Consider the following 23,651-nt stretch of genomic DNA (forward strand, 5'->3'; position numbering starts at 1 on the left):
CTTCTGCAGCACTGCTAGGCATCTGTCTTCCTCTGACCCAAAATCCCCACACAACCTCTTTTTTTTATGAGACGGGCATCTAGAAAATTGGGTTGTGGGGTGGGCTTTTGTTTTTTGTTTTGCTTTTATTAATTGAACATTGAACATATAAAAAATAAAAACCATTAAAATGGTTTGGGAAAACTAGCAAGGAACTGGAGTGCTCTTGTACAATCATTTGATACCAATCCTCATATCACTCTTTGAGATGAGTCTGTAATGGTATGTGGGAATGATCTTGGGAGACGGGGTGAAGAGATGCTGCCAAGGGGACTCTCAGATAAGAGATGGCACAGCCTGCAGCTGGATAGTGGGTGGGGCAAGAGGCTCAGAAGGGACCCTCCCTAAATTCTCAGGCTGTAAAGGAGATGGCAGGAGAATGTGGTGACGGCTCAGTAAAAACCCTAAGCCAGATGTTGTTATATTGTTCCCTATATAAGGATTCTAGACAGATCCTAATATATCCATTATTGAAGAAATTTCCAGGCAGGGAGAGTGACTTCTATCTAATGTTACTTCTTTCAGTAAAGGACCCAAAAATACCCTCCCAGGTTGCTCAGTTTTGTGCTACCATCTGCACAATACGCCGCACCATCACTTAGATATTGAATTTCTTAACATAGTATTTTATGTCAATTCATATTAGTATTTTCATTCTTAATTAATTTTGGATTGTAGTATATTAATTGCTTTTGTTTATATGTATGTATATATGTATTAATGTAAGATTGTTACTATTGTATAGTGTTATTGTGTCTGGCCTTAAGGCTGTAATAAATGTGATTTGAATTGATACTTTCAGATGTGCAAGACTCTGTCAATGTGGCCTTACAGTAAAGTAGAATTAGCTCATCTGGTTGTGTTTCCTCTCTGGTCTACCTGGGAAGGCTGACAGAGTCTCAAGCTAGGAATCAGAGTTGTACAGGATATTGGAAGATCTAGATGCTAATAAAGGCTATCCTTGTCCAGGCAAAATGACCATATCAAGCCTACAGCTAGGATAATAAATATTGGAGTCATTCCAATATCTGGTACCCATGGACCCTCTGGTGGATCAGAAGTGCTCTGTGGTCATAGTGCTTATTTCACAGGGCAGCTGTGCACAGATCTATGGGTTCCTGGCATGAAGATCCAAACCACAAGTAAGGATCTGAGAATGAAATGGAAAAACCACTATACGAACTCTGGTTCAAATTGCTCCCTGATTCAGTACCACTCGCTCCCCAAAAGCTTTGTCCATCTTATAGTGCTGTCCTTGACTCTGTTCTTCAGGCAGCTCCTTGGGAAGCACGTCCTCAGGGTCCTCATCTTGTTCCCAGAGTCCTCTGTTGCTGAGCCCAGCACATTCCCATGGGGTGCTTTTTGGAAATGCAGGACACCCCTGCCACTCAATCTCACAGTATGTATTGAATTGGTGGGAAGATACATGAACAGCTCATGGATCTGCTTGGGCTGATCCTTATGGCCTTTCACGTTCAGTGTACCCTGAATGGTGGAAGTTCATGTTTGTGTATTGGGGGTACATTTTCCAAGATGTCCTCATTAAGCAGGAATACATGTATTTAATTTCTTTTTGAGTGCTCTCCTAACTCGCTACCTTCTTTATGTATAGTTGTTCCATTGGATCTGGGATCCAGAGCATCTCCATAGGAAAGTTTTCCAACTTGGGGTTAACCATTGGTGGAGGAACCAACCGATCAGATGGACCAATGATTTACATCCAAGACCTACAACCAGAAGGGGATTGCAATACGGTATGCCAAATACCTGAATGACTTCAGTTACCTATGTTGCTATTTCCATCTTAAAGCAAAGCCAGAGAGTTTCCTTCAGGGTGTTCTGGTTGGAATGAAGAACTTTGTAGGAAGGAGAAATGAAGAAGCAAAACAGCCTTTATCTTTCCTGGCCCATAAAGCTTGATTTTCCACTGTTGTTCTTCTCCCTACACTCTTCCAGGATGGGCGCCTGCAAGTAGGAGACCAACTAATTGCCATCAATAAAGACTCACTGGTGGGTGTCACACATGAGGAGGCTAAAAGAGTCATTGCAAAGACTTTGTTCAGGTAAACTGCTGCTTTGGGGCGCATGGGCATCGGGAGATATTCCAGGGAACATCTGGAATTGAATTGGAATAGACATCTCTAAAGGAATTTAGAGCCGATCTTGGGGAAAGAAGGAGCGAGCCATTAAGGAGGGGCTTGGATGCAGAGATTGCACAGTCCAGAGATAGAAGGAAGCGTGAGAAGGAACATTAAAATAAAACCCATCCTGGATTAAACCCATCCTGATTCCATGATACAATTTCACCATTCATGTAAATGTAATGCAGTGATCAGATGTACTAACACATCTTATTTCCTTAGCTTTCTACCCAGAAATAGTGAACATTTGGCTAAAGCCAGGTGGCATAATAATTTAATAAATTATTATTAATAATATTAATATTAATATTGCTATTCAGCAGTCTGACATGGAAATTTAATTTCATGATCCTGGGGTGCCTGTGTGGATAATGCAACCCCCCCCCCCCGAAAAAACATGATGACACATACATCCCAGGGACCACATTACCCAGTCCTGCTTTGTCCTATATTTAAGGCCAACTGTACAGCAGTTTATTCAGGTTCAGACACAATAAAAAAACACTGGTTAGTTGAAAACACAACAGAAGTTTCCATAATCCTTCTCAAAGAACTGTCAGAGAAGGAGAGGAATTGATGAGTCTAAGGCTCAGCCGCAGAACTATGTAGCCACCTTCTCCAGCTCAGTACCTTCCTTTGCAATTACAGGTCAAGACATTTGGAGGACCAGTCTGAGCAACTGATGGCAACCTGTCTATTTAGCACGACATGTGAACTCATTCCCTCTGAACCTATTTACTTCTGTGTTTACTAACAGCCTTCTTTTTTAAAGCATCCCTTCCTCTCTGGTCTTTTTATAAGCAAGTTGCTCTTTTGTTTTTCAAGACATGAAGGAAACACAGAAGTGGCCTTCATTCCAGGAAGAGGAGAACTGCATCCAGGACACTGTGCAAACAACAGTGCCCATTCATTGCCCATAAGACTGGGGGACAACAGCTTGGCCTCTTGCAGGTGGAAAGTCCACGTGAGGTCCCCTGAGGTAAGATTTCCAGTCCTGATGAGCCAGCTGTGATTATCATTCACCCAGTGAAGTTGTTCACTTTCAGAACTTGGACCATCTTCTTCCTGGCAAAGTGGTGGCCATGGTCTCATTTGGACCTGCTTGGTCCTCTCTCCCTCTCCATTGGTGGAAGGCAGATGCTTTTCTGAAATGCCAGCTGCAAGATGGCATTAGTAAAGGGGAAGAAAGCACTCCAGGTGGTTTAGATATGAACATGTTCATCAGACAATTATTCAAGATAGGAGGCAGAGCTCAGCAAAGCCTGGGAGGCTCAAGATCTAAGCAATTCATCCAGAGTGGGAAGTTTTTCCCTCTCTTTCAGGCGAGCTTTTACAAGGGAAGGGGCAGTTCCACTTAGCCTTTGTTCTCTCCAGTTGGCTTCTGCCAAGCAAGTAAGAAATGTCCCAATCTTGGGATTAGGGCTACTGAATCAGAAGAAAAAGCCATATAGGGGAATATGGAGCTAGATGTGAATTAGGTTCTTCTTTATTTTAAAAAAATATGGATTGAAAAAAAATATGAAGATGTTTGTTTCTTTGCACCCTGGTCCTGTTTCGTACTCCCTGTACTGAATGTGTGTTTATTAGATAGATAAAATTAATTTTGGTCAGTGACCAGATAAAACAGAACATACACAGTATAAACCAGTGTTTCTCAACCTTGGCAACTTTAAGATGGGTGGACTTCAGCTCCCAGAATTCTCCAGTTGTTTGTGCACATTCACAGTGGCTATTCAGAACTTTGCTACGTACTTTATGCGTGATAACATTTTTCTTGTCTGGTAAGAGGACACTGACATAAAGTTCCCCAGGATAATTTGGTGCATGTAGCAAGGGAGAGAAGATGAGTCTTCTTTGATCATTGTAGAAGGACCAGTCCAGCAGCTTGTGGAGAATAGATTCAATCGAACCATCACCGCAAGGGCAGGTTCAGCTAATCCTAGGGCTTTAATTAAATCTCCCATATAAGAGTGCTGTGTTTTTATTTGTACCTGTAAGACAACTGTGGGACTCACAAGATTTTCCATGATGTTTCTCCCATTATCTTCAATTCTCAGTTCGCTCCTTAACCCTATTCTCTGCAAGAAAACACGTTTTCCCCCCTTCTGCAATCCATAGACTCATTCTGGCAGGGAATTTAGCCTATCACGCAAGCTGGTGACTCTGTGAGCTATCAAACTGAGAGCAGGGAGGCAGTGACACGCACCTCCTTCTAGTAAAGATTTATTCTCTGCAAAGTGGGGGTGTCAGCAACCACCATCACAGATCCCTCCTGCCTGTTTGCAAATGCATTGCTCAATTACAGTTACGTAACAGTTGTAATAGGCTTATCTTATGCTATGCCAGCAGCCTTAATAGATCATTTTCCTGTTCTTTCTGTAACCAGGATGCTACTATGAAAAGAGCCAATCGACCCAAAGACTGCTGGATTCTTAATCAGACCCTTTCCTTTGGGGGCCAAAGTTCTGCAAGGAGAACATGCTTATTTATTTAATCATAGCAATCCTATATAGCCTTTGAGCCAATCTAATTCCAGAGCAAGACAGAAGGGATGAAAGGATTATTCACCCAGAATATATAATAATAATAATAATAATAATAATAATAATAATAATAATAATAATAATAAATCTTCATAGCAGATTAACAGACTGGAGTGTTGCAAAGCCAAACCAACCTAAGAGAGATATAAGAGGTGAAAGACTAACCTTAATCAAACTCTAACTGAGGATGCTTTGGAGAAAGGCTACATTTCCAATTATGTTTTAGGAAAACTACTTTTCCCCTGAATCTTGGGGGATATCAGGCTGCACCTCAGCATCTAGCCCATTCTGGTGGACTTCAGAAAGGTTGAGCAGGTTTGAACCAGATTAATATTTGTGGAGTCCTTGGTGCTCTCTGAGTTTGGTTGCTTGCTTGCAGACGTTTCATGACCCAACTAGGTAGTATCATCAGTGTGAGGGAATGTGCAGTTTGCTGCCTGTGCCTACCCCACACTCCCTTGCACTGAAGATGTTACCTAGTTGGGTCATGAAACGTCTGCAAGCAAACAACCAAACTCAGAGAGCACCAAGGACTCCACAGTTCAACCCTGAGCTACAGATATATTCTCTATTATTGGAGATAAGAATGTGGATAGGGCCATTGGCTAAGCTTGTAAGTTACCAAAAAGCATCCTAGGATAAGGCAACAGCAAGTCATTTCTCTATCGTTGCTGAGCAAACTACATGGGGAAAGACTTTATTTTTACCTCAGGACTGGTTTCATTTTGAAGGAAACTCCATTTCTCAGGATGCTTTGAGGAAAGCTAGGACAGTTAAATCAGATTAAGAATGCAGTGTAGATATATGCAGGACCGCCATCTCAAGGGTTAGGGTTCTGAAGTGGTAGAACCACAATTCTCTTCTTTTTATTTTCTGTTCTTTCCTCCAATTAAATGTCACATAATTGTGGTGATATTTGACTGTTGGAGAAAAAGTTTGAAAGTATCTTTGTTTTCCTCAAAACACACTGACCTGACTGGTCGATTGACTGAGTTCTATATGCCTGGATCATCTAGGACTCTAAGCAATGTACAACATCGCAACATTACTTTTACTAGAGGGAAGTAAAGTCCAGTTCCTTGTGACCCAAAGGGAGGCTCTTTACTCTTCTTTGTTTTCCATACTCTTATAACTTTCCTGGGTAAATTTCTCCTACTGCATTTTTCTTCTTTTCCAGAGCAGACGCAACAGCCACTTCCCTGTGCCTTCTCCATCCCCAGATATCTGCCCACCAGAGTGCATCATTTCTGGTAAGGAGACTTTGCAGTGGAACTAAAGGGGAGAAGGGATTATTATGGGATATGGGAACTTCTTGGATGCCAGCTCATGAGACCATTGACAGGAAAGAGCAACTGTGATCCACAAGCTTAAAGACCCACTGTGGTGTAATAGTGAAGGAGCTGGACCAGGAATGGGGAGATCCACGTTCAAGTCCCTCCTCAACCATGGAAATTCACTGGGTGTCTTTGGGGCAGATACTCTTTCCTAGCCCAACCTGCCTTCCAGGGTTGTGTGGGGAAAAAGTTTGGGATTCTATAGATTGCATATCTGGAGGCCCTCTTCTAAAGCTTTTCCTGCAGCCCAGTCTGCCTTCAACTGCTGCCGAATACCGTAATATTAAGAATTGCATCTTCTGGGAGAGATGGGATGAGAAAAAAAAAAGAAAACAGTTGTTGATGAAATGTTTTTTTTATTTTAAACACATCCATTGTTCTACCTTGGGCACACCCATTTTCTGGGTCTACCCATCATTTGCTCCCAATACTTTTCCAGAGTGCTTGTAATGACCAGGATGCTTGAGCATTCACTCAATGACAGTCCATAAGCCTCTGCTTATTTAACTGTTTAATGAAGCGTAGCATTTGATACAGGGTAAAAGTTGCGAGTGGCATTTCCTGCGTGTTCTACAGTTTAAAATCACAAAAGCCTCAAATTCCCCACCACCACCCCCAGAGGTATGTGCCCCCCTTTCCGTGCCAGCAGATGGCTTGAATGGTATTTGGCCTGTTGACCTTGGGCAAAGAGCTTCTAGCCCAAACAAAATGATTCACACTCCAGTCCAACTCCCCCTCCCTGCTGGCGACTCGCAGTCTGCTGACCCGGGTTTCTTGAAGATGGATGCGAGTCCGATAAGATGTTCTGGGAACATTTGATCAGGGAGTCTGACCGTGCTACTGGTGGGACCCGACAGAAGAAAAGTTGGCTGTCCCTGACCATTCTTTCTTTCCTTACAGCTCCTGCTTCTCCTTCAAACCAGGTATCGTCTTCGGCCCCCAAGCCTAAAGTACCCCTGGACCCTCACTTGCGCCTCAAGGATGGCAAACTTGAATTGGTGAGCCCAACTCAACAGGCCATTCCAGGCAAATCAGAGGATTGGGTCTAGGATGTTCTCACACCTGGTGTAGGCTCCTTGGTCATAACTAACTTAAACTGCATTGGAATCAAGGGCTGGGTTTTTATAGCTGGGACACCAAGCTAAAATGGGATTGTGTAATTTGCATTAGGGCAGCCCTGTCATTTTCTAAGTACATTGTATGCACCTGAAAGAATTCTTTGGATTATATTTGAATGGATTAATTTCATGGCTTTGAATGAAAAAAAATCAGAGCATACAGGTGGTCTTCTCTTAACAACCATTTGTTTAGTGACGGTTTGGACTTGCGATGGTGCTGAAAAAACCGACTTACGACCAGTCCTCACACTTACAACTGTTGTAGCATCCCCATGGTCATGTGATCACAATTTGGGCACATGACAGTTTGCATTTATGACCATCGCAGCATCCCGTGGTCATGTGATCACCATTTTGACCTTCCCAGCTGTCTTCTGGCAAGCAAAATCAATGGGGAACTGCATGATTCATTCAACAACCATGTGGTTCACCTAACGCCTGCAGTGATTTGCTTAACGACTGCTGCAGAAAAGATCATAAAATCGGGCCAGAGTCAATCACTGCTTTGCTTAGCAACCAAAATTCTGGTCCCAATTGTGGTCATGAAGGGAGGACTACCTGTATGCTGATTCCAGATCATGACCCATACTCTGGAGACCTCCACCCATTGCTTTTTCCAAAAGGCTCTGCAATAGGGTTGGGTCCACCGTTAAGAAGGTCTTCCATATCTGACCAGGCTTGATGTAGAGCTGATTTCTCAAAAAGGCATTTGCTTTCCATCTTACTTTGGATGGAAGAGAACAGCCTTACATAACCTGAGTGCCTTCAGTGGTGTAGCTCTCAGCTCCCATAACTCCCCAGAGTGCCTGTCCATACCTGAAAAGCCCGGGATCTGCAACCTTCTGGAGGCTGTCTAGAATGTGGACGGACCTACTAGGAGAGCAAAGCCACATTTCTTAATGGATCTCAGCATTTCTTCCATATTTTCTCCCCACCTTTTTGTTGGCTTGGTGTCATTCTTCTCACTGCCTGCTTCTTGGCTTCAAGATGCTACAGTACTTAAACCTAGATGTGAGTGAAGAGAAGAAAAGGCAGCTATGGCAGAGACTGGCAACCGACTCCCAGGGCACGGTGGCCTATGGAGGTACGAAAAAAAAAAGTAAGGGAGGGTAGAGGTACTTTCAGGCTTGCAAGGTTCTGTTAATGTAGCCTTACAATAAAGATAGAGCTAGTGTTCACTGTTGTGCTTCTTGTCTTGACTACCCAGAAGAGCTACCATCAATCTTGCAAGTCTGAAAGTACCCCTCTCATCCCTCACTTTTACTCTCCCCAAAACTAGGGAGGGTCCCTTCTGAGATGCTTTCTCCACCCTGACTCCTCCTTCATGCTCAGATTTTATTTATCAGACCCATTGTTTAGGCTGTGCCTCTTCCTCCTGTCTCCCAAGGTCATTCCCACATACCCTTACAGAAAGATGGTGCCCCAGTAGGTAGACCAGAACAGGAAATCAACTCCACAGGAAGGCTGAAACTACTTCTATTGGCTATCTGATTGGCTATCAGAATAGAATCTTGCAAGTCTGATTGTGCTGCGTCTCCCCCACCTCTTATACCACAGTGAATGAGGGAAGTGTCTGAGCCTTTTCTGGAGATACTTCAGCCCCCTTTGCTAGATAGCAGCTCTTGCATACTTCTACCAAGGTCCTCTTCCTTACTCTCTACAGGTATTGCACGGAGGCCCTTTGGGCTGCGTCCAATCTCTTTTGCCATCTCTCTGTAGACCATTGTTTCTCGACCTTGGCAGCTTGAAGATGTGTGGACTTCAACTCCCAGAATTCCCCAGCCAGCACTTGCTGGCTGGGGAATTCTGGGAGCTGAAGTCCACACATCTTCAAGCTGCCAAGGTTGAGAAGCACTGCTCTAGACCTTCTGTTCTTTCTTTGTGTTTTATTAGTGGATTTATTTTTACCTCTCTTGCAGCCTTCCTTAAATGAACCCCACAGACCTAATGGGCTTTGGCTATCTTAATCCCCAGCTAGAATAAACAATAGCTGTGCCAGATGGTTGGGGTATAGCTAGGTGAGTGGGAAAGCTGAATGCTGTGCTGGGAAAGGCTAGCTGGTTGAAAGCCATTTCAGGACAGATTTCTGTGATTAGAAGGGTGGATGCAATTTTGGGAGAGCTCCTCCCGGTTCCTGGGCCAGCTTTAGGAGGCAAAAGAAGAGTCCACTGCAGAACTGCCTTGCTCAGCATTGACTGAGAAGTAGAGAAATGCTTCCCTCCCATGGCTACTTGGGGAGATAATTGCCCTGAATACTGCACTTTCAGGAGCAGAGAGATGATGATGTTTCCAGACTTCCTGCTCCATTAAGACCATGTCACCGGTCTTTCTGGTTTGCCTGTGTCCCTCCTTTCTTCCTGAACCCCAGACTTCCTCCAAGTTCTCAAGGACTTGCTGCCAGAAGATGACACAGGTCTCCATTCAAATTCTGCGCTCTTCACTCCGCACGAAGTGGCTACTTTGCTGGATGTGTCAGCTTTCCATTCTCCGGTCAGTATGGAAGTGCCCAAAGCTTTTGGCCCCTTTCCCTGTTTACTTTGTAATGATGGGAGACTTTTTTCAGAAAGGTGCCGTATTTACTCAAAAGGAAGACCAACATGAATTCAATTCAGCTAAAGTCAGTCCCAGGTTATCTGACTGGGTGGGGAACTTTGGGGGAGAGGGTGGGCACACCCACACACATGTATACAGTTATATTATGACTTGTGTATATATGCATACATGTACAGCTAGTCCTCGCTTAACAACCACAACTGGGACTGGAATTTCAGTTGCTAAGCAGAGCAGTCGTTAAGCAAATCCGACCTGATTTTGTGACCCTTTTTGCGGTGGCCATTAAGTGAATCCCTGTGGTCATTAAGCAAATCATGAGGTTCCCCATTGATTTTGCTTGCCGGAAGCTGGCTGGGAAGGTTGAAAATGGTGATTATGTGGCTGTGGGACTCTGTGGCAGCTGTAAATCAAACCGATCACCAAGCACCTAAATCGTGATCATGTGACTGGGGGAATGCTGTGACAGTCGTAAGTGTGAGGATTGGTCACAAGTCAGTTTTCCCAGCACCGTTGTAAGACTGAATTTATGAGTGGGGATTTATATCAGCTAGAGATAGTGAGGTTGGGGTTTATAAAGCCATGAACTGTACGCCAAACCACCACTGCCACTTTGAAAGCAGGGAATTCATATCAGCACACCTCTCTCTCACACACACTCATAATTTCAGGGTCTCTCCTGGACTGAAAAATCTTCTAGCTAGCTTAGTGCTTAACCATGTGATCACGATTTATGTTCGTACAGTCACTGTGGTTGATCTATGCTCTGAGCATACCAAATTTTATTTTATTTTATAAATTTATTCACCGCCCATCTCCCCCTCATGGAGGGACTCTGGGAGGTTACCATGCCCAGCAGAAGCTTAAAAAGTTGAAATAATAATCGGGGATATTGAAAAGCAAGATGTAATTAAGGCAACTGAGGATTGTACACAATGAAAAATAGATTTATGGGCCTCACAGATAAGTATGGCTCACTCACCAGCATTCTTGGCCGGACCAACTTCTCTTTACAGATGCCTGATTCTCTAAGCTGCAATGAGAATGAGAAGCTGGACCACCTACAGCTGGAAATGGGGGGGCTACAGCAGGAGATCCAGAGGTTAAAGGTAAGGCTGTCAACCAGAAAAATTAATTTCATGTACGTTGATGACATTCCTTGGCCGACATTGCATAAACCAACCGACCCATGGCGATTTGGCCCTTGCGGACAGATGGACGGATATCTGTATTACGGCCAAAAGCAGCAGCTTACAATGCCCAGCGGAAGCTTTAAAAGTTGCAATAATAATCAGGGATATTAAAAAGCAAGATGTAGTTAAGGCGACTGAAGGCTGTACACAATGGAAGGGAAAGAACTGGATTTTCCTGCCAGATCCTTGTTATCTGCTAGATGTACCATTGTGTAAATTTAGCTACACTCTGTGTAGCTGCAAGTAGGAAGAGAGCTGTGTCTGCCAAAATCAGGAGTCTGGTAGCACCTTTTCTGACTAACAATTTATTAAAAGGTATAAGATCAGAAATTCATTGTCAGTCCTGCAAGGTAGACCAGCCTAAGAAACCAATGCCATATAGGTCAGAACTACTTTGATTATAACAGTTATACTCAGAGAATCCTGCAAGCCTGAATGTGCTGTCTCCCGTCCCGCCACCCCCACCCCCCGCCTTTATCTTCTTGTGAACTAAGGAGGGTCTTGTCTGAGATGTTTTCTCAAGTTGCTTCCTTGGCCCAGGCTCAGGCCCCTCTTATCTGACCGCTGCCGTGGTAGCAGCTCTCTCTCCTGTCCTTCAAGGCCATTCCCTCTGCCCTCCACCTTCATCCAGATGACCTGGGAAGTTTATTTAAAAGGGTGGAATAAGCTTTCCATGTAGTGCACTACTGAGGTCAGAGTACAGCGAGGCATGACCCATTGTTTCAACGGCCCCCAAGGTATGGGCAGGTGTGTTCCTCATCAAGGATGCTAATAATTCCGCCTTCCACAGAGCAGATTGGAGGCTGGGAAAACAGCCCGAGAAAGAACTCTGTGATGGTTGGGCAGTGCCAAGGTGCGATGGTTTTTGGGAGCAGCCCAGAATCAGTTCTGCAGCCTCGTCTCCTGCTGGTGGGAACTACAATCCTAAGGGGATTCTTGGCTCCACCAGCAATCTACCTGTGCCTCAGTAAGGAAGGGCAGGTCCATAAACTTTGCATTTCTCCTTTTACTGAGCAAAACTCCACATTGCTCCAGTGCTGTGTACACAGCTTCATTCATGGTTCTCCCCACAGATACATTTCCAAATTTGCTTTTCTTAGTTTCTGCAAGGCAAGCACTTTCCCCCCAAATTAACATTTCTGGGCAAATCTGCCCTAATAGACATGCTCACATTTATATGCATTTTGTTGCAAAGCATCTTGCAAACTCCTAAAAAGGGCAGAGGTCAGGACACCAGTGTATATTTTGACCCTCACCTCCCAAAAATAGATTTGAGAGAAGTGAGTGAGTTGAACAGATTTGTGAAAAATTTGCACTGGAAAGGATTCCCATCTATTCCTGGATCCTTCTATCTTTCTCATTTTCCACATGCCTTTGGGGTGCAGATAAGTTTCTATACAGTACATTAAGTCAGACTACGTAGGTGTCAATATGTTCAATAAGCAGTATCTGCTGTGAGTTTTTGTTGCTGTTACTGCTCTAGCAGTAATTGTGGTTGTTGTTTTATTCTTCTTAAAGAGCCAGTGTAGGGTGTGAGATTTAAACTGGAGAGACTCAGAATAAGTCAACTAGATTACTACTACAGGTAGTCCTCACTTAACAACCATTCGTTTAGTGACAATTCAGACTTACAACCATGCTGAAAAAACCAACCTGTGACCGGGCCTCGCACTTATGACCGTCACAGCATTCCCCCGTCACATGATCATGAATTGGGTGCTTGGCAGCTAATTCGCATTAATGAACATTGCAGCCTCCCATGGTCATGTGATTGCCATTTTTGACCTTCCTGGATGGCTTCTGGCAAGCAAAATCAATGGGAAACTGTGATTTGCTTAACAACCACATGTTTTGCTTAATGTCCATGGCGATTCACTTAACAACCACCGCAAAAAGGGAGTAAAATCGGGTTGGATTCACTTAATGACCGCTTCCCTTAGCAACCGCAATTCTGGTCCCAGTTGTGGTAGTTAAGCGAGAACTACCTGTACTACTACTACTTACCACTTCTACTTGGAGATGGCAGGGATCTTTTGTTAAGACAGGGATAAGCAGAAGACCACGATAATTTGTCTTCAGTTCAGACCAATACTCCAGGCTTCCTGATTGGTTTTTCCTAATGTGTGCGCATCAGTCTCCTGACTTTTATAAAAACGATGACAATGAGGCCGTTCTCCATTGAAAGCCATGATAAGATAAGCTGGTTTGCTGACAGCTACAGGACACTGTGACAAAGGTTACCGAACTTGGGGGATGTTTGAGGAAGGCAAAGTCACGGGTCCACCTGGAAGGAGGGTTATTATATTTTAAAGAACTGATGACCCTTTCCCCCTCCTCCCCAGTCTCTCCTGAAGGAGGTGGAAAGTGACAAGAAGTCTAAGGAAGATGAGCTTCAGAGATTGAATCAGGTCAGTGATGGGGACTTGTTGCACACTTCTGCTTCGTTGACCCGGAGTTGCCCATAATTAAGGGGTGTAACCGTGACAAAAGCTCTCAGGGCTCGAATTCCAGGTACCTCTGACAGATGCAGCTAGAGTCATAATCAAAGTCAGGCCCTGCAAAATCGACTGGAGATAGGGATTTTTACAAGCCCTAAACACTTTCCTTTCTTCGACCAAGTTCAAGTCATGGCTTCTAGCACACCTGCCTACATCCCTTTCTATCATCCCCAAACATTAATCCTGCTCATCACCCCTCCGAAGACCCATCCTCTCCCTAATCCTTCTCCCTCTTTTAATAGCAGAGATTGGGAAGGAAAGTGTCATAGCACTATGGAACTGAAAAGGACCATGAGGATTATCTGGCCCAACCTTCTGCAATGTGCAGGAAAACCAATTTCACCATCCATGAGAGGTGACTGTTGAGTCTCTTCTTAAAAACCTTCAGAGATGGAGAGCCCACAAAGAAAAGAAGAACAAAGGAACTTCATTTTTTCCACCAAGATGGATGTAGCAGAAGCAACAATAAACGGTTCCGCTCTTGTACAGATCTTACTATTGGAAAGCTTTGCCTTATATTTAAATGAAATCTAGGAAGCTGCAGCTTATGTCCGTTATTTCTAGTGCTAGTTTCTGGGGTCATGGGGAATAGTTCATGACCATCTTCTCTGTAGCTTCTCGAGTCCTTGTACCATCCTTATTGCCATCCTCTGAACCTTCTCTAACTCACAGCACCAGGTGACGTGAAAAGGAAAATATTATAAAGGAATGTAGAGCTGACCTTGGGGAAGGTATTGAAGCCAATTGAGTGGCCTGCTAGAACCACTGAAATGGAGCAGAGCTTATAACCCAGCTGAGAAGCTGGCACAGAAAAAGGATATTATCTTAGATAGCTTCAATGAGCATGCCAGAGAAACACGGGTTATGGATCTTACACACTCAGCCTTCCCAAGCATAAAGAATCACACACTTAGACACATTAAGTTGAGATAAGTAAAAGAATTTCTTACTAGCTTTATTGTTGCTTCTGTTACATCCATCTTGGTGGAAAAGATGAAGTTCCTTTGTTCTTCTTTCCTTTCTAAATACTTAGTTTTGCCCTAAACTCCCAGCCCTACAGCTGCCAAGAGCTGTGTGGAAGAAAGGGGAATTCCGGGCCCACCACATGGTGCCCAGAATGGAGGAGAGCAGCACACATCTGTGTGCTTGCTTCTGGTGGAGAAGAAGGAAGAGAGAAAGAGGAAGTGGGAGTGGCAACAAACAGCTTCCTCAGAGTTGCATCATGGGACAACTCAATTTACATGTTAATTCACATGCAAATGAGGCATGCTGGATTTGCCAGAACTTCCAACAGGTATGAGAGAGCCTTGAGGTTAGGAGGGACTTGGAGCAGAAATTTCACAGTCCTAGAATAGAAGGAAGTATGAGGAAGAAACTCAAAATAACTTTGTCTTGGTTTTGCTGAGTGTAAGATGGGACAGAGAAACTTGGACAAGCTTTCAAGATTCTATTACTATACCTTACAACAACAAAATAGCATTCCTGGAATCCTTGTGGTGTCAGTTCCTTGACGTGGCCTACCTCAAAGGGGTGACGTCAGTCTTGAGAGTCTCTCAAAGTTCTTCTCTGGCCCATCTTATACTAAAAACAGCTAAGGCAGGTTTATTTTGAATTTCTTTCCCACGTTTCAATCTTCTCCAAGTCTTCCTCTTTTATGGCTGTCTCATGCCTTCCCCAAGGTCAACTCTAAATTCCTTTACCAGCATGATGGATACAGGCCCGTGGGAACTGGGGTTGTATTATGAGCACTCTTAGTATTACAATCGCTTCCTTCTCCCCTAAGCCAGTTGAACAAAGGGAAGCAGGCAATGATTTCAAAGGGTGGGACCTGGCAAAGCGGTTTGCTCTAAATTGCAAACCTCAATCAAATGATGTTTTATGATACGGCAATGTCAGCCCTTTGAGGCACTTCAGACAAGAAGCACAACCCATGAGGACTAATACTACCTTTATTGTAAGGTTACAGTAAGAGAATCTTGCAAGTTGTTTCACTTTTATAATTGGAATGTCCTGCCTGTAACTTGCTCATCTGTCAGAATTTTTGTTGCTGCAACAAGATACCTCTGGCTCAGGTTTCCATTGTGTTTGGTGCTTTAAACAGAATTCACAAAAGCTATGTTATGCCAGCACGTAGGGCCCTGAATAATTTTTCTGTAATTTGTAATGTGACAGATGTGGGAAACCATTAAACATATTGCTGAAGGAAGAAAAAAAAAAAAATCTTGCATGTCTGAAAGGCCTTCTCCCCTCCTTTATTTTTACTTTTCAGTAAACCAGGGAGGGTTCCTTCTGAGACATTTGCCATGGCCCCATTCCTTCTGCTGGCTCAGCTGCCTCTGATCTGATCATTGGCCAGTCTGCAGCTTTTCCTCCTGTCTCCCAAGGTCATTTCCACATACCATTGCATCTAGTGATATCTCTTTTTCTCTTCTTCCCCCACCCCACAAATCTTAGAAGGCACAGGGCTTCCTTCAAGAGAACCAATGTCTACAGAACAAGGTGCAAGCTGCTGAAGTGCTCCAGTGGCAAGCCCAGACCGCGGAGCAAGATTACAAAGAAGTTATCCATTTGCTGGAAGCTGAGATTATGGAGCTGAAAACCCAGCTGATGGGGAAGAAAGACAAGCAGCTTTTGGAAGCAGAGGTCAGGCTGAAGCAAGAGGAAGTGTCCAGCTTCCTTCATTGCATTGTGGTTTGCTTGACTAATGATGTGTTGAATAAGCCGCAATTGAGTTTACTCAAAACACTAACGTCTAAATCACGCCTTCCAAGTCACAGTAGCTGTGAGCCCAAATCTGTAAATCGTATCATGGCTCATCAAGATTTGTGCACTCAATTTATCCCTAGGTTTTCCTCCTCAAATTGCTTAGAACTACAATCCCATTATTCCTACCCAATGGGATGGGAGGTCTTCCCTAGCATATTTGGAGTGCAAAGCCTTGGGGAGAATGGGACTCAAATATTGCTTGATGAGGGGGTGTTGGAGGAAGATCTCCCCCCTCAATCAGCCTATGACATCCTCCCCTATGAAGGTTAACTGCTTACTTTTGCTGATTTTTTTTAACATAATGAAATCGTTCCAAAATTATTCCTCTGGCAAGCTTTCCAGTAGCTGCAACCTGGCATGCAAAAATCTAGATTTCTGAATAAAGGCATGTACAGACGTCCCTTTCTTTAAGAAAAAAAGAAAAAAGCACCATGAATCAGTGCTGAGTAAAACCCAGTTGGTTTGCAGAAAATCAGAGGAAGAAATGTTGACAACTGCTAAGGTAAAAATAATGCTCAGATAAAGTTCAGTTTAACGGGCACTGCGAGGACTCAGCATTTTCTTGCATTTCTTAAACTGCCTTTCTTAAATTAAACACCAGAGCTCTAAGGTGCTTTCAGGGCTAAGGTGAGTTGGTGTAATTAACTACATGTCAGATACTGCTGTCTTGGCTGGCCCAGCAAAATACAGTTTGCAGCTTGATATGGAATCCAGACAAAACTCCACCAAGTGCCCGCCAATCCTCGCCAGCTAGAAACAATATTTAGTAACAGCTGCTCTATTACCTGTCTCCCCACCTGTCTGGCTCATGGTGCCCAGCTGTATTCTGAGTCTGATCTAGCAGGAATGTTTGTATGCGTAGCTGACAATCAAAAAACAAGTATGGGAGCAGTACTGAAAGAGATGGAAAAATTTCAGCTCATTCTGAAAAGTTAGTGGGAAAGGTAGTACCTTAAATAACGCAAGTACCTCCACTTTCATTCTTCTTCTTCTTCTTCTTCTTCTTCTTCTTCTTCTTCTTATTATTATTATTATTATTATTATTATTATTATTATTATTATTATTATTCCCTTTTCCTCCTGAAGGAATTCAGAACAATGAACAACAGTGAAAACAGTGTATAATAAAACCAGCAGAAACAACATAAGCATAGCATTTTGCTTTATGGCAATTCTCGACTCTAATAAAACACTTGTCCATCTCACCATCACGTATTTACTAACAATTTGGTTCTGGAGCATAAGCTTACTTTGTAAACACCCAGGTGAACAAACATGTTTCAAGTTGCTATCTAAAACTAATCATCTTCTCTTCCAACCCTTTCCTCCACCTTTTCCTTTCCATCTCTCTATTCTCCCCAAAACCAGAGTGATGCCTTAGTAATGAAGCAACACCTATCCTTGGTGAATGAGCAGTTACAGAAGTCTGAAGTTGCCCAGAAACACCTGGAAATTTACAACAGGAAACTTCTTTTGTTCGTTCAGGTGATATGTTCAGATTAGATCAGCCAGCTTGAACTCAGCATGTAGACCAGTGTTTCTCAACCTTGGCGACTTTAAGATGTGTGGACTTCAACTCCCATGGCTGGCTGGGGAATTCTGGAGTTGAAGTCCACACATCTTAAAGTCGCCAAGGCTGAGAAACACTGGTCTAGACCATCACATTTATTTCAAGAAGAATGGATAGATCCTGAAGGTTGTTGGTAGAGAAAAATCTGTGCTGGAAGTTATTGTTATTATTAGAGTAGATTTGTGACATCTTCCAAAAGAGACTTGTTCCCAAACCATCATGGATGGCAGCATTGAATAAACTATCATAGTTTCCTTCTTTCTCTGGTTAAAAGTCCACATGAATGGATCCATTTGTTTGTAAGAGATGTGGCTGAAAAAGAATGTATGTTGAGCAGATTGATGCAAGAAAAAACGGATGTAGAAGTTTGCATTGGGGAAATTGGGGTTTAAAAAGGAGACACAGGGATTTAGGTTGAAAAGCTTGCATTGGGGAAATTGGAAGAAATGACATCAGGACAACAAATGTTGCAATGGACTTAAATTCACTGCTATATGTTGGGGAAATTGCATGGAAGGGCTTCCTATCTTAGGGAAGGATAGATGTAGACTAAAATTAAACAAACAATGGTTTGGGAATATTGTCCTTTAATTTTGACAATAGCAACATGCATGTCCTTATTTTTGTGGCGGGATCTCCACTCTTTGCACTAAAAGCTTACTTGCTGTGTATCTTGATGATGAAAAGATTGGAAGTCAGATACCTCTCTCTTTTAATTTTTGCAGCTGAGCTTCAGCACTAGGATTAGTGAACTTGGTTTTAATTTTTGTTTTTTCTCTCAGTGGACATGATTCTTCCTTGGAATGACTCATAAAAATTCAGCAAAGAAAAAAGACGTTCCCTAGGGCTGATGAGATCTCATTTCTGTAATGCTGACACCCTTTTTTGTTCTTTGTTCTTAACCAGCATGCCCACCAATTCCTGAACACGTCCTGCTTGTTTCCTGAGAAGAGGTGAGAACTTCCTTGAGCTTCATTCTTTCCATGTGTGCAGCATGTCCAAGATACCTTCTGTGGATGTTCTGAGTAATCATTACAATGGACTTGTAAGATAGACTATTGTCTCTCCACCTCTCATAATGCAGGTAGCAAAGTTGAACTGTTTTGGCTTTCTTCAAGGTCTCCCTGAGTGTCAACCCTTTGAGGTAGTCCAGACAAGAAACCAAAACCATGAGTACTAACACTACCTTTATTATAATAGTAATAGAAACTTGCAAGTCTGAAAGCACATCTTTCCCTCCTCGCCTTTACTTTCCAGAGAACGAGGGAGGGTCCCTTCTGAGATGCTTTCTCCACCCCTATTCCTTCTCTGGGCTCAGATATCTTTTATCTGACCATTGTCTAGGCTGTGGATCCTCCTCCTGTCTCTCAAGGTTATTCTCACAGCCCATTACACCAAGAGACTGCAAAATTGGAAATCACTAACAATTACATTTTCCCTCCTAAGGACTGACAGCCAAGAGGATGAGGACAAGACAGCAGAAATCTCAGAAACGACCCTTCTTTCTTCAGATCTTGCCAGATTGTTGATAACAGAAGGCAATGAACTGTTGGAGCCCAGCTCCTTGTCAAATGCTACAAGAGATGGTAAGTTCCTCTTATAGACAATGTTGCTGGAGATTTTTGACAAATGGGCTGCCCCACGACATAAGCAGTTGTGCTACACAGGAAACACAGAGACCCATTTCTTTTCTGCTATTACTGCATGGGTGGCAGGTGGGTGAGTGGATGGATTGCTGAACTTGAAAGCCAGAGAAGTCTCTTCCTGGCCTTACTCAAACGATCCCTGTCCAGGGTGCTGAAGCACTGATTATCGCTTGCCTTGACCATCACCGGGTACTTGACTTTGCTTGGCCATGAGCGGACTTGATCTGAGCTGAAACGAAGGTCCTTCAGTGTGATATTGAGTACAACCTAAGCAAAGCGTGAACATCATATGGAGCAAGCCAGTTTGGGAGACCATTTGCCCATGCCAAATAATTACCAAACATCTATTCCTCATTTATTTATTTATCTATCAAACTTTATCACCGCCCATCTCCCTCCCAAGGAGGGACTCTGGGCAGTTTACAATTTAAAAAAAAAATCCCAAGAAGAGGTGGTAACCTCACCCACTACAGTGTTATACCATCTTTGTTCTTAAAAAGAAAATGCAATAACATCCACGAACAAGGGAAACTTTGTCTGACTACTGGTGAAAATAGAAACAGTCTCCTGTGTGGTTTTGAGCTGTCCTTTCTACATGGCATGGTGAGCCAGTCTAATGACCTCTTAATCTATTCCTACACCAGCTCCAAGGAAGAGGACTGTCCCGTCAGCTAACAGCTCCCGAGAGATCTCTAGAAGAATCACTAAATTTGTTGCAAGACACCTGTTTGGCATTCTTGATAATTCAATATTCACTATGTATCATCATCACCATCATGTTCATTACAGCCCTAAGGCCAGACACAATAAAACTATACAATAGCAACAATCTTACATTAATACATACATACATACATACATATATAAAACAAAAGCAATTAGCATACTATGATCCAAAATTAATTAAGAATGAAAATACTAAAATAAATTGAAATAAAATACTATGTTGCTATACTATGCATTCTTCATAATTCAATATTCACTATGTACATTTCTGTCTTCTGGTTACCTTCGATTGTGGGGTTTTTTTTTTCCTTTCATGGTATGTCTGTTTTATTTTTTGACCACAATATACTTAGATAAACAAAGTAATTGGAGGAATCAGCCATTCTTTAACTATTAGACCTTCTCTACAAGTTACAGCTTGTACATTTTGAAAGTCCCCTATGTCTGTTCGGAACTGTAGAATTCATTATTTGGGGACATAAAGGCCACCAACATGGATGAATACAGAAGGGATTAAACAAATATTTCAAGGTTAAGGTTATCAAAGGCTTCACTCTGGACATGGCAATAAGTCTCTCCCTAGGAATGCAAAAATACACTTGTGAGCTTAGCAGTAGAAGATTCCAGGATGAGACTCAGAGAGATACATTACTCTTATTGCAGATGTGAATGAAGGTATTATGATTATGAGGATCAACTACTGCAAAATCTAGGAATCTCATCTAATTTATACATCAGTTTCAGGGTTTAAACAATGCATCTCTTTCTTCTGTCCTTATGTAATGATGGACTTTTGCCACTTGTATGTTAGCCTTTGATGTTAAGGGCACCTACAGAGTGTCATCTCTGGTTTCTATTTATTTATTTTACTATTTATTTATTTATTTATTTATTTATTTATTTATTTATTTATCACTGCCCATCTCCCCCCAAAGGAGGGACTCTTTAATTTTATCCTTGCCAGCTTCAGCCCTCACACTACAGGTTGTCCTCGCTTAACAGCCACAACTGTGACCTGAATTTTCGGTTGCTAAGCAAAGCGGTCATTAAGTGAATCCGACCCAATTTCATGACCTTTTTTGCGGCGGTCATTACTGCAGGTGTTACGTGAACCATGTGCTCATTCAGCGAATCATGTGGTTCTCCATTGTTTTCGCTTGCCAGAAGCTGTCTGGGAAGGTCAAAAATGGCTATCCCATGACCACGTGACACTGCGATGGCCAAAAATGCAAACTGGTCACCAAGTGCCCAAATCGCGGTCATGTGACTGCAGGGATGCTGCGACGGTCGTAAGTGTGAGGACGGTTCGTAAGTCGGTTTTTCCAGCACCGTCATAAGTCCAAACTGTCACTTAATGAATAGTTGTTAGGTGAAGACTACCTTTGGTTACAACTCCCAACATGTCCTTCTCACAGATTTCTCCTTTGGGTCTCATTGGTCACTCTGGAACAGAAAACTGAGCTAATTGGGCTGGTGCTCTGATCGTGCACCATTTTAAAATGGCTGCATTTATTTATATATGAATTCGTGTATGTTTATGAAGGGTTTTACACACAGCCCAATAACCAAACATTTCTGCATTTAGGAGATGTTGGAACTTTGGTCTGAAATCGCATGAGACTCGGCTCTTGTTTTAACTTTAAAAAATAGTGGGAGAGGGTGGTCCAAGGATGCCGCCTGGGAGCATTGTATTCTTTATTATATAAACTTTATTAAAAGATTTAAAGACCATATAAAAACTAGCACAAACTAATGCAGAACACAGAAAAGAAAAAAAGAGAAAGAAAAGACAAGAAAAGACAAAAGACAAAAGTGCAGAAAGAAAAGGTAAAAAGAAAGAGGAGGAAGAAGCTTCCGATTAGTAATTCCAAGTAAATTACAAAGTTACCTCTTTGTGAAAAAAAAGAAAGAAAAAAGCTCCCTTTTTTTCTATTAGCCAATCCCAAGAGCGTTGTAGATGTTACGGGGCTTACAGATGTCTTTTCTTCAGCCCTGAGCCCTGAGCTGAGGTATCACAAGAATGGGGCTTTGAATGCTACGATGAGACTATTTAGCGCTGCTAGCAGTTTTTTCCTAATTCTTGTACAATTAGATGTTGGAATTTTATCATCCCTGGAACGATAACTGCGCGTTGCTTTCTGCATGTATAGTTTTGTAAGCACTCCGGGCTCTTTTAGGAGGAAACAAAAAAGAATCTGTAAATAAATAAAACAATTTCTTCCTCCTCCTCCATGCAGGTTCCCATTTAGTTGGGTTTTTTTTTTTTAATATTCTTTTAAGGGAAGAACTTGGGGCCAGGAATGAACTCTCGGTGAATACCAGGTTGCTGCTTCCTGCTCTTGTTGAATACTCCAATAAGCAAGCTGTGTAACCAAAATAAGTAAACGGATAACTAACGAACTAAATGAATAAATGGTTCTGTTCAGACTAAAGATGGATAATTGCTATATCCTACAAGTTCCTATTAAACTGGCTTGCAGTTGGATGTACTATAGAGGATTCCTTGCCTGTCTCTAGTAGATGTGGTTTAGATTATTGTGAAGAATTTATTTGAAAAAAGCTCCAGGATAAGTGGGGTATGGATCTTCAGTTTCATAAAAGCATGGAGTTGGAAGGAGACCATCAAGTCCAAGAGAAGCTAAATTAGAACCTAGTGAGTTCTAGTTTCTCCTGGATGGGCTTCAGAAACTGTGGCCAACCGCTGCTTCACCTAGTAAGAGAAGCTGGAGTTACACCTCTGCATTACTCTGAGTAGCTGGCACAGGTAGTTATCACCTGTGAAACCTATTTCCCAGAGTCCCTGGGATGGAGAATGATGGTGTCGTGCCTTCTTCTTCCCCTTGTGTCCTGTTATAGAAGCAGAGTGGGAGTAACAGCAGGAAGGCAAACTGACGAATGGGGGAAGTGGTTGGAGACCCAGACTTATGGGTTAAAAGGAGTTAGAGTCAGTGTGTGAGAGAGTGTGTAGTTGAATTCTTAGGCTTAGATTAAAATTCAATATTAAAAAAAAATTCAGAGTGGTGAGTGGGGGCTTGCCTTGTGCCAGCTGCTGACATTTCTATTCTGAGCTAAGGTAAGAAGCTTGATGGCATCTCTAGATTAGATGCTGATTGGAGAACTGATGACAGGGTGTTTGATGGGGACCTGGTGATGCTTTCTGATGTTCTACTCTATTGCTTCCTTTGACAGCTCTGCTGCAAGACTGGGACAGCTGCCAAGCTGATGAGAGAACCCCCAGCTACGAATACTGAGGACCTCGGCACCATTTCCTCCAGAAGTTAGACATGGGCCATTTCTGGTCCACAGTACTCCTCCAAAATGGTCTTTCAGTTACTCTCCACTGCTTGTTCATGGTCTGAAAGAAAATGGCAGCCAGAATCTCTGAGAGTGGAAAGTCCCTTCTGGAGGGCAACTGAGAATCAGAGATTCCTAGAGTTGAAACATACTCTGGAGATCTCCAAGTCCAACCCCCTCCTCAGGGCAAGAATCCTCAGACCATCCCAGACAAATGGCTGTCCAATCATTGT

The 23,651-nt window shown here is 42.8% G+C and overlaps 1 protein-coding gene across 1 annotated transcript in view; it reads left to right on the forward strand.

Moving 5' to 3' along the window:
- The window catches only part of LOC134505409 (syntaxin-binding protein 4-like), a 47,395-nt gene extending 24,020 nt beyond the window's left edge, over window positions 1-23,375 (forward strand). The window contains exons 7-21 of the mRNA XM_063315093.1: window positions 1,312-1,438; window positions 1,652-1,793; window positions 1,996-2,102; window positions 3,006-3,159; window positions 5,901-5,973; window positions 6,958-7,055; window positions 8,163-8,259; window positions 9,544-9,665; window positions 10,742-10,834; window positions 13,261-13,326; window positions 15,871-16,059; window positions 17,551-17,667; window positions 18,659-18,705; window positions 19,199-19,338; window positions 23,314-23,375. Of these exons, the coding sequence (XP_063171163.1) occupies window positions 1,312-1,438; window positions 1,652-1,793; window positions 1,996-2,102; window positions 3,006-3,159; window positions 5,901-5,973; window positions 6,958-7,055; window positions 8,163-8,259; window positions 9,544-9,665; window positions 10,742-10,834; window positions 13,261-13,326; window positions 15,871-16,059; window positions 17,551-17,667; window positions 18,659-18,705; window positions 19,199-19,338; window positions 23,314-23,375 (1,634 nt within the window). The remainder of the gene's footprint in view (window positions 1-1,311; window positions 1,439-1,651; window positions 1,794-1,995; window positions 2,103-3,005; window positions 3,160-5,900; window positions 5,974-6,957; window positions 7,056-8,162; window positions 8,260-9,543; window positions 9,666-10,741; window positions 10,835-13,260; window positions 13,327-15,870; window positions 16,060-17,550; window positions 17,668-18,658; window positions 18,706-19,198; window positions 19,339-23,313) is intronic.
- Window positions 23,376-23,651: the final 276 nt, after the last annotated feature.

The sequence above is a fragment of the Candoia aspera genome, chromosome 14 (genome assembly GCF_035149785.1).
Source record: "Candoia aspera isolate rCanAsp1 chromosome 14, rCanAsp1.hap2, whole genome shotgun sequence".
Taxonomy (NCBI): Eukaryota; Metazoa; Chordata; class Lepidosauria; order Squamata; family Boidae; genus Candoia; species Candoia aspera.